The sequence below is a fragment of the Sabethes cyaneus genome, chromosome 3, assembly GCF_943734655.1.
Source record: "Sabethes cyaneus chromosome 3, idSabCyanKW18_F2, whole genome shotgun sequence".
Classification (NCBI taxonomy): Eukaryota; Metazoa; Arthropoda; class Insecta; order Diptera; family Culicidae; genus Sabethes; species Sabethes cyaneus.
The window spans coordinates 135,384,305-135,396,466 of NC_071355.1; the positions used below are offsets into that span (position 1 = coordinate 135,384,305).

General features: G+C 33.3%; 1 protein-coding gene across 7 annotated transcripts in view; it reads right to left on the bottom strand.

Moving 5' to 3' along the window:
- Positions 1-5,489: 5,489 nt before the first annotated feature.
- The window catches only part of LOC128741322 (protein hu-li tai shao), a 175,169-nt gene continuing 168,496 nt past the window's right edge, over positions 5,490-12,162 (bottom strand). For all 7 annotated transcript variants that reach the window (XM_053837056.1, XM_053837057.1, XM_053837054.1 and 4 more), the window contains one exon: positions 5,490-11,979. In XM_053837056.1, coding sequence (XP_053693031.1) covers positions 11,872-11,979 — 108 coding nt within the window. In that variant the 3' untranslated portion in view covers positions 5,490-11,871. The remainder of the gene's footprint in view (positions 11,980-12,162) is intronic.

Below are 12,162 nucleotides of genomic sequence, written 5' to 3' on the forward strand. Positions count from 1 at the left end.
CATATGCTTTTTTGGCACAATCTCGCCCCGGATGACGGTATTGTAGATAACTAGTCCTACGAATGCCCCATACATAACTTTTCTTTAACAATAGAGCTTGCTAATTTGCGGTTGTATTGATGGTTTGTTTTCCCCCAGTTTGAAAAACGACATGGAAAAACCAACAGCAGCAGCAACAAATCGCGTGTACGTATACGCGGCATAGTGTGCGTAGGGAAGCTGTTAGCAATCTCAATATTGTAGATAATAATAAACTCTACAGCCTCCAAGTTGGCCTCGAGGTATGATGCTGGCCTAATAAGCCAGTCGTCGTATGTTCGAATCTCGGCTGGGAGAGGATGTTGGAATCAATAGGATCGTAGCAACTAGCCCTGCAATTGTCCTGTATTCTAACAGCTGGCAGCGAAGTCTGTCGTACAAAAACAGAAGGTCAAGTTTCGATAACGGAATGGAGCACCTAGGCTTTGCTTTTTTAATAAACTCTACAGTTGCCCCATACACCACATTTTCGAATACTGTTTCGTTGAGGCGCTGTAGTCAAATGAGCAAAAACTGAACAAAACAGCAAATGAAGCCTGCATATCACTCGACTCTCTGCGCCTTATTGATATCGGTTTTCCAAGCAGCCGGTACACCTTTTCAGGAAAATGGCAAAATATTAAAGAATCACAGCTGATTATCAAACATATTTTTATTCAACGGATTTGTTTTTTTTGTGTTACTTAAACATTTCTTCAAGCTTACAATCGAAATAGCAAACTATGCATTTTTTCGAAAAAATGCTTGCATTACAACTACGATTCTAACAACCGTCTTTCTGGCGAAATTCTATTTGTGGAAGTATATAAGGTCATAGCTGTTACTTGTAACAAAATATAGTAAACCAGAAAGGGCACAATCGTATATTTTCACACACGAATTTATAAATTCCTACATGTACTAATTTATATAATTTTATGTATGCTGATGCATAGACGCCATATATATATATATATATATATATATATATATATATATATATATATATATGTATATATATATATATATATATATATATATATATATATATATTTATATATATACATATATATATATATATATATATATATATATATATATATATATATATATTTATATATACACATATATATACACATATATATATATATATATATATATATATATATACATATATATATATATATATATATATATATATATATATATATGTGTATATATAAATATATATATATATATATATATATATATATATATATATATATATATATATATATATATATATATATATATATGTATATATATAAATATATATATATATATATATATATATATATATATATATATATATATATATATATATATATATATATATATATATATATATTTATATATATACATATATATATATATATATATATATATATATATATATATATATATATATATATATTTATATATACACATATATATATATATATATATATATATATATATATATATGTATATATATATATATATATATATATATATATATATATGTATATATATATATATATATATATATATATATATATATATATATATATATGTGTATATATAAATATATATATATATATATATATATATATATATATATATATATATATATATATATATTTATATATATACATATATATATATATATATATATATATATATATATATATATATATGTGTATATATAAATATATATATATATATATATATATATATATATATATATATATATATATATATATTTATATATATACATATATATATATATATATATATATATATATATATATATATATATTTATATATACACATATATATATATATATATATATATATATATATATATATATATATATATATATATATATATATATATATATATATATATATATGTATATATATATATATATATGCGTGTGTGTGGCCTACTGTTTAACGAGCACGGTCACTATTTTACATTTCGATTAATATTCTATTCTGAGTGGCGATCAAACAATTTCCAGAACAAAACTAAGTTTAATTTTATACCGAATCTATTATACCAAGCTATTTACTAAATTGGTTAATGCAAATTGGTCTAAGTTTTGGTGGAACTGCTGTCAAAGTGCCCTATTTAACACAAGAAGATTCCTGCTATCAGAATCTCCTATTTCAGTAAAATAAAGGTGATCTCTTTACCGAGTATTCCAACTGTTGGATTCTCCTGCTGATTTTGTAAGCAAGGCATTCTTAACGAATCTTCCGCATTCCTCTATACGATTCCTATACGAAGAACCCCAGAGACTGTGCTCGAATCCTTTTCGTTCATGCGGTTAACAAGAATTCATCCCGGTTAACCCGATTAAATAACGAACTCAAAATTAATGAACGATATACGAAGCTTAGTAGATTGACCTGTAAACCATAATGCCAGACGGTTTCATCCTGGGTTAAAAATCAACATTTCAGTTTTATCGATGCTTTCACAGCCGTTCGATTAAAACTGAGTGCTAACCATCCTGAAACAAGTTACTCTATAAAGAATTCGTTACAACTAAGATGATTTAGAAGTCGATTTGTCATACTCCAGATAGCGCTAATTAATTTTGGATTAGTTACCATGAACCCCGATCTTGTCCGTCTTTCGAATGGTAAGATTAAAAATTTGGTTTCAAATCAGCGATGTCAACCTTCCAGACAGACATTTATAAATAAAAAAACATTTGTGCATGCATAAATTTGGGACCCACCAATTATTTTAGTTCCTGTAAGTTCTGCATTTACTAAAGTTTAAAGTATTCCACAAACTATTTTAAAGCTTAAACTTAGAAAATAAAATACTGCGGAAATATGACAGGGTTCTAAAGAAGGTTGGCACCGCTGGTTTAAATTGAGAGTATTAATTTTGGAACTAGATAATTTCAAGTCTACAGTTGTCGTTTTAAATTTGAGTACCCCAACTTTACTCCAACCAAAAGGCAATGGTAAGCTGAAACGCTTACCTGGGTATCCCGTGCCATTTTACTGAGAATGCCTATTTACGAAAGTACGATAATTCATTTGAATTTACCATAATTCTGGTACATGCAACATATGTTCAGTCAACTTTTTTATAACCTTTCATGTAATTTTGACCATGATTTTTTTTATTTTTACTTTGCATCATCAATACCGAGAACAACACATACCTAGTAATTTTGAATAGGACAAGTACAACAGAAATCTTTTTAGGTACAAAGCACAACTGGTATATTATATCATCTTATTTTTAATCTCTAATATAACCCTGCCGCAATTTTTTTCTGTTACTTCACAAGTACTCGAAACATCAGAACAGTTGGGGTGAATTCTACGTAAACTTTAAGTGCTTTTTATAGAAATTGTGATGTTTTTTCTATCTTTGTCAACCATGTGAGGCTACTTGTAATAATACCTAATATTACAATGCTTGTTTTTATACTATACGTGATTCCTATATGGCTAGGTCGCAATTTGATTTGCATCTTGGACACAGTTACGTCAAATCTTTCGAATTTCTGAGTACAAAGATGCATCATGCGATTGACTGGTCCATTTTCGCGTAAAGGGTTCTATATAAATTTTCCAAAAAAAGGAGATTAGAGAAAATTAAATACAAAAGGTTTACCATTACCATATTGTATTACTGCTTTAATATTATTTTTACATATACCTACATAGCGCACAAAGTGAAAAAACGCCTAAACAGAATAAAAAGTGAAATTTTGAGAATTGTATCGATTGGTCGCAAGATACTTATTACAACACAGGTCAACGATAAGTAGCATTTCGTATAAGCAATGTTTTGAGCTTGAGAAATACTGAGAAAGATATCATCAATATATGATAAACGATATCGCTAATTATCAAGGATAAGCTATATTCCATCCGAGACAACGATCGCCGGACTTTAACAATAATCACGGTCGCTTTAGTACTGGTGACAACATTCACCTCGGGGTTGAACATCACGATACATCAAACACGTAGGGCAATTTTACAAGCTTGCGGACAATTCAATCACTACCGATGTTTTGAATTTCATGCATGACAAATATGAAAAATTCCATGAACTGTTATGACCTTTGCGACAGCACCTACGAACAAAATAAGTCTTTAATCCAAAACTTAATTAAATTAACCAAAATCAATTTTCAGGTAAAATATCATATGGAGTTCTTTGAAATGTACTGAGGCATTAAGAGTTAACAGAAATTTAACAAGCTGGTTTTTACTCACTATTTGTTACCTATTTATGAGTACCGTGCAAGCACCTGTCGCCGCGCACTAAGTGGTATTTTCATCAACTACAGCGATACAAGCACATACATATAGTTTTGTAGCGATAACAGTTCCAGATATATGCATAGCATTAAAAGTTTTGATTTCCCTAGAAATCGATGAAAATACCACCTACTGCGCAGCGACTCGGGGCGGGCGACGGGGGGCATAGTCCTTTTGCGATTCTAAAAAATCGAAGTTTTTTATTGATTATTTCGAAAGATTGGCATTTTGAAGCCGTTTGGATGAATTTCAAAAATTGACAAAATTACAGCTATTTGTAGCGCGCATGTCTGGAACGTCATTTTTTCAACTAAATTTGGAATTTTTTATTTCGGATAAGCCCCCAAGCGCCGATCCATGATATTGATTAGTACAATGTTTAAAATGCAAAAAAATATGAATCGATTCGTCGTTTGCATTATCGAGAAAAAAAATATTTGAAGAGTTGCGAAAAACATGGTGTTAATAGTACTATACCTCCTAAAACATGCGCGGCCACTTGTGCTTTTACGGTATACTTAATACATACTCTTTGATCAACGTGTATAAAAGAGAGAAGATATGATAATAGGTCAAATATTTATGTAGCGTACAGAAATACAACCTTTACAACTTTTATCATTCTTGTATCGAATTATATTGCCCAAGTTATTTTGAACTTTCTTATGAAAAATTTAATGTTTTTTGTGACAAACGAACCTTGGATGAACTGAATGAACTGGGAAAAATGATATGCAAACTATGAAAAACGATTGACTGTTTACCCACAACACTCGAGTGCGTTTCAACAGTAACACATTTACTTCCTCATAAGTAGGTACAGAAATAGTTACCAAAAATCCCTATATGTATGCAGTCTTCGTAATTATTTTATTGGTGTTGAAATCAACGCGTACGATCGTATCTTTTGAATGTCAACATTTTTATATTCATACAGGTTTATGTTATGTATTAGATAAGTTTTTTGTGTCGACTTGTTATGATCAAAATTCAGAATATTGTTTTCTCGAAATGTAGAATAGAACTGTAAAGTTTGTTCGGGATTTATCGGTTTTAAATTTCAGCTGCAAAACAAAATCACACTACTTTAGACCCCACACACACACACACATATATATATATATATATATATATATATATATAGTAGTTGACCGATTGCTTCTAAACTTCGTGTACTTTTGTTTATTTAAAAACTTTTAGACACTTATTATTTGACCAACAGGGTGCGTTTTCCTAAATTAGCCTGCCTTAAAAACAGAAATACAAAACTAATAGCGTTTTTGTTTTTTAACCTAGGTTAGTGTCAATCTAACCGCTGAATAAACAAACATTTTCGTGAAACGTTTTCAGGTTGTAAGTGTATTACTAATGGTGGGGTTGAAACTGTTGAAAACCCCAGAGCGAACCCGTCGTCTAAAAAGTGCATCCCAGAGCGAAACTAAGTTCAACCTGAGTGTAAAAACAAACGTTTTGACAGCCGTTCGATTGGACCTTGGGCGAACCTAGGTTGGATCTAAGCAAAAACAAAAACGCCAATAGTATTTAGTTTGATTCTTGTTAGAAAATCTGACAGTATGAGACAACGGAAATCATGCGGGGATCAATCCCGGTGTAGTGGTTAGCATTCACACCTCTCACGCCGAGAATCCGGTTTCAAATCCCTACCCCGCAGATGTCACGAATGACCCCAGCTGTTAAAATGACTATAATCAAAAAAAAAAACGAAATGATAAGGGATAAGTCCATACAACTCTTTACTTTGCTCGGTCGGTTTCTATTTCTTTTCGTTAATGTTTTTGAGAATCATATCCGGAACGCATTGTAAGTAAGGCACAACTGTTTTTAAAAAACAACATTTAGATTACAGATTTGTGGAAAATGAAAATATGTACCGATGCGTGGTGAATGACCAATTGGTTAAAACCTGAGAGAGATTCGCGAAGAGGAAAAATTCTAACGTCAAATGCAGCCAGTACGATCTGTCAAATGCAGCCAGTCGTTATCGTTGTCCCAAAATGGAAAAGTATTGTTAATTCTCATAAGTTTTCTGCCGGTGTTTTTGTGAAAAACACATTCGGAATTGAATTAGTCTTGTTTGTCTCAATTGTAAATTAACATTTTTGCAAAAACTGAAATGCCCGTGTGACAATTAACACCAAAATATGTTATTATAAAATGCACACTTCACACGTCCAATGAGATGTTCACGCACAAGTTTCATTTATTTGCCCGAAAATGAAAGCAAACATAATAGGAAGAAGAAGCACAGCCAAAGCATAAGAAAAAGAAAACCGTCTCCGCGACTCTCTCTCAGGTTAAAACCACATTAAGGCTGTGAACCATTTCGCGAAATTTTTAACTTTTTGGTTAAAATTTGACAGTTCGATGGTTTTTCGAAAATAACCCTGCTCGGGAGCATGGTTAGTTTTGACTACAGACGGTAGATAATCTACAGACGCGCAAAGAGAAAAATTACCAATTCGGCAACACTTTTTTTTGTTTATTTTATTTAAACAGTTTTGGCAACCAGTAAGAATTGGATCAATCTTCCTATAATCAGCAGTAAGTTGCGTGAATCGCGAGATACGTTTCGTGGAACGTGCGAGTTACCACGCATATTTTGCAAATTGAACAAGCCAATCGAATTTTTTATATAGCATTATATGATATATTAAGGGTGACTAATCCATATGTTGTTAGTAAATCAATAGTTTAAGTTTGAACATTTCAGGTAGATTACAAAACTTAGTCTTCCCTGCCTATACGAAACACAAGTTTGTTTACTTTGCTCATTTGGTGCCTCGATTTGACGGTTCGATTGGTGTTTTATGCCACGCTCTTTGCGCGTCTGTAGATTATCTACCGTCTGTAGTTTTGACCAAGGTTTTGACAGTTCGATGGTTCGCTTCAGAGCCAATGAGATATGCACAGGTGAGGAAGAGAGCTTCGACATGTTTCACTGATTTTTCGTTGGAATTTTTTTGCATTGGTATGGATGCTTATCGCATAATAAATTTGTTCAAACAACCCGGGTTGAAATGAGATGAATTTTATCTATCAAATCAACATCAAAAATTCATCCAATTTTAACTCGAACAGAATAAACAATATTTTCATCCTCACCTTATAGGCAATCATTGAACAAAAAAAAACGTCACGTGACGTCACGAATGAACCGGAATGAACGCAATTCACCCATCTGACATCCACTCGTGGTTTGTTTACTATTTGTTAGGCGAATGCGACATGCATAAATTGGAGTTAAACGTTTTAAAAGCGTATTATCCAGCAGTGTCGCCCTCCAAACTACTCGGAATGGCAGTTTTTGTGCTTTTCTGACTGCCGTTAAGGCCTTTAAGCAATATTCAGTTTCAACATATTAGCCCATGATCTAAGTCCATGTAAACAAACCACTGATAGACGTCAAAGAAGTGAGGTTATGCTTGCCCGTGCAAAACCTTATACGTCAAATATGAAATGGTGCATTCTGAACTGATCACTCGAGCAGGGATACCAGATTTGCAGATTTGTCTGCAAATTCCAGATTTTTGGAACGGTCTTGCAGATCATTATAAATTTGCAGATATTTGCAGTTTTTCTGACTTTTATTGTTTTGGTGCAGATTTTTGTTCGAAGCTCTTTAAACTTTCACAGACTTCCTAAAAAAGTGTGCAGATTTTCGCAGATTATTTTTAAACCAGAAAATTCGAGTAGCCGGAAAACTGCTCGATTTTTTCGATTTTCGAGCAGTTGCAGACATTTTTTTAGGAAATATGGCATCTCTGCACTCGAGGAGAAATAACCATCAAACTGTCAAATTTTAACTAAAAAGTTAAAAATTTCGCGAAATGGTTCACAGCCTAAATAGCAATAAAAAAATTATGTACCTTCAGTTAAAAAATACGAAAAACTTAATAACGTAACTAGTTATTTAAATAATTTATTAAACATTTCTCAACGATCTATAAACAAACGTAGCAGACCAGGACAAAAAAAAAGAGAATTAAATTGTCTCTAAACACAATCGCGGACAAGATACAACACTTATAACTGTGGCTCTTACGTTGGCACGAAAAATTTAATTTGTTTGTTAAATTAAATTGTCTGTTTTATCCTAAATCTCAAATAAAAGTTCTCTCCCAGGGAACGGTACATATGCGACACACACAACACCGTTAGCTTCGAGGTACGATGGTGGTCTAATAAGCCAGTCGTTGTACGGTCGAATCTCGCATGGGTGGTACTGCTAGAGTCAAGTAGGTTTTGTTGCACTAGTCCCGTAATTGTCATGTACTCTAATAACGGGCTGCGAAGTCTGTCGATAAAGAAGGGCAATGTCTTAGACAGTTATAGAGCTTTTCAGTTATGTGTGTGTTGGTACTTGAAAATGAAGCAAACAACAACAGTAAACAAAAGAGATGCATTCCTTTGTCACCAAGGCACAGAATGAATTTCGTCTTCCGCTGACTTAAATGCCAGCAAATTTACAAAATGCATGCTTGAATTTAAAACAGGATGAAAAAATTAACCAAAATATGTGCTCTGCAGTGTGGCAAACGGAGTAACACAACCAATAATCGCTATTTTTCGGTTTGTTCCTCCATGCTTTAAGAAGTGCTGTGAGTACTTCATAGATACTTCAAAGCTATTAGGATGCTACATGAAGTTCTGAAGTAACCTTAGTTGCTAAAAAGTTCTGCATGTATGCTTCTGGCCATGAAATGCTTGTTATTAGTTTTATGTTTACATTTCTGGTTATCAAATCAGCAATCCTTTTTATTTCACTCTATCACTCAAATAAATTCAATCATTTCATTTCTAATTAGTAATATAAATTAGAATGCAATGCTCTTTATTGTTTTACAACTATGCGCATATCAAATAACATATGCTGTAAGTATCGCACTACTTCTTGATTGCCTGATGACGAACTTTAATGTTCTATAATTAACTCGCGCTGCATTAAGCTGCTGTCGAAATTGCATGCTAAACGAAATTACACTCAAGAACAACTCATTGGCAAAATTCACATCACTTGTATACGATAAAAATGACGCAATGGATCGGGATAGGTTTACAGCGCGGAACACCCGGATTTCAAACCAAAAGGCGGGCGAATGCAACGAATATAGAAGTTAGGTAGAAGTATAGAAATAGAACATAGAAGTGCTAAATATTAGCTTTATCTTAGTTTTCGGCAGTTAATTTTGAAGCTGCTTAGCGTTCTATGCAGCGAACTCAAGACAACTTGAAAGTACGGTTAATTAGTTAAAAGTGAGCTGCTTAGCAAGTTATAGATCAATATACATAGAGCTGTTCAACCCTCGTTAGACACCATTATCCCAGCCATCGGCCATCGAGAACAAAGAATTATTGAAAGCATAGGAAAGGTCAATAATACGTTTCGTATAGTCACAGTTAAACAACCCCTAACGGTAAGGCAGTTGATTACATCGGTCAGGCACAGAACCGAATTCAAACGAAGAAAAATCCATGTCTTTGAGCGCTGAGAGAATATATTCAACCATGTTCTCCACTAGTTACCGAAAACGTTCACTAGTGGGAACGTCTGAAGTCTCTAATCTTTGAGGAGCTTAAAACAGTGCGAATATGCAAAAGATACGTGTCTAAAATTTTTAGAGTAGACATAAGTACACCAAGTTACAAGTTTTAACCAACTAGCTGGCACCTTTATCTTATTTGCTTTGCGTTGACAAGAGCTAAAGTCGCTACGACTTCACGGTCGTAGTTGTGGACTCCACTGACTTATAGGACAGGACGTAGCACGGGCTAATTGCGATATTGATCTAAAATTGATACAATTTCTGATTGGCTGAAACTGATATTGGACAGTTTCACACGTGGCACGATTTTGTCGACTGCTAAAAAGCTAGTGATTCAACTGTCAGCAAATGACGAGTGAGTTTGTTTTTTTTTGCCATGCATCGAGCCGCTATGATGTCCATTCTTACCGTATTTGACACTAACACGACACGACAGTAACATAGCGTTTTTGTTTTTGCTTAAGTCCAACTCATGTCCGCTCTAGTTCCAATCGAACGGCTGTCAAAACGTTTGTTTTTTCACTCAGGTTGAACTTAGTTTTCGCTCTGGGTTGCACTTTTTAGACGATGGGTACGCTCTGGGTATTTTTACAGTTTCAACTCCGCCATGAACAACCTGAAAATGTTTGTTTATTCTCCCGAAAATGTTTGTTTATACAGTGGTCGAGTTGGAACTAACCCAGGTTAAAAAAACAAAAACGCTATGAGTCGAGTCGAGCTGCTCGACGTGTCTTACATTATAGGGCACATAACAGGGTAACTGTTTCCGTGTTGCTGAAAACTCACGAGTGAGCATATGAAGCTGAGTAGTTATTTTCGATGCGATTGCGCAGTTCGCATTATAAATTTGAAAATGCGAAATGCGAGACATTACACTGGTCGTACAATCTACGGCGTAACACGGAATTGATGTTCGGCAACTAAATTTTTTTAAATATGTGGTGCAACAGTGGTCTAGAGTGTACAAAAAACTTCAACAGGGATGGCAGCCACAATCAGAAGCAGAATAAGAAGAGAAGTGGCACGTGCTGTCCTAGTTACTGATTGCCGTAGAGCTACCTCAAAGTCATAATACACTATACCGGTAATACACTATACCATTTACGCAAACGCTAAGATGTTGGCATCTGCTTGGTTTTAACACAACCAAAGGACTAATGTATCTTTTTAAATATACGCGTGTGCATGTAAGTGTATGAGTACATTCATTCTCTAACATACTGTCTAGTGTAATATCAAGTTTCTTTTTGATTTTATGAACACTGGTCAATGTACATTGCTCGGATGTACATTATGTGCTGGCAACATAAAATAATAAGCAATGGTAACAAGCGATTTTTATGATTCAAATATGGCTGAAAAGCTACTGTAAGACAAAGCCACTTTTTATGAAAATGCAGTAATAAAAAAAATCAACCGACAAACATTCTTATCTTCTGAAAGTGAATCATACGTTACGAAATTTCAACACAATAGCTGCTTCATTACATGGGTGATTTTTTCATCCCTAAACATTATATATCATTTAATGTAAAACATTCTTTCAGTTACTGATTTTTAATTTGTTTTAAAATACACGAAAACATATTTGAGTCATTAGCATTACGTCCACAATAATTTATAGCAAATTTGTTTTTATTAGCTTAATTCAGTTTGCTCGCCGCACTAGTGAATAAGGGCGTGCAACATCATTTGAAACAAACCTGGTTGGGGGAAAATAAATTCGCTATTAAACTCAAATGTAACTGCAAGATGCATTTTATCTAACCATTCCACGAGTAATTAAAACTGCAGCAGCAAATGCTTTATTGTGCCTGTTCATTATTTAGAGGAATATTTGCTCATATGATAGCATTCCGTTCTGGACAACTTTTTTCTATTATGCTTTTACTTTTTTGTATGTTTGAAGAAAAAAGATACATTTTAATTCTTATAAAAATTGTCACTGAGTGAAACTATCAATATCTCTCTAGGCCTCAATCCGCTTCTTGTCCTTCTTCTTTTTCAAAAATGATGGAGTCCGCAAACCTTTCTTTTTCTTTTTATCCTTTTTGGGAGAGCCTTCGGTAGATACGTCCTGTAAAAAAATTTATAATAAAAAAACATTCTATAGCGTTTTATTTTCAGAGATTATTTAGCAATTTAGCCGTTCTTGAGTCTACCCCTTACAAACAATCGCAATTGTTTGTAAGGGATAAACTCAAGAACGGCTGAACGGAATTGCATGATTCTTTTTTCAGTTGCTGTGTTTTGGTCTGCG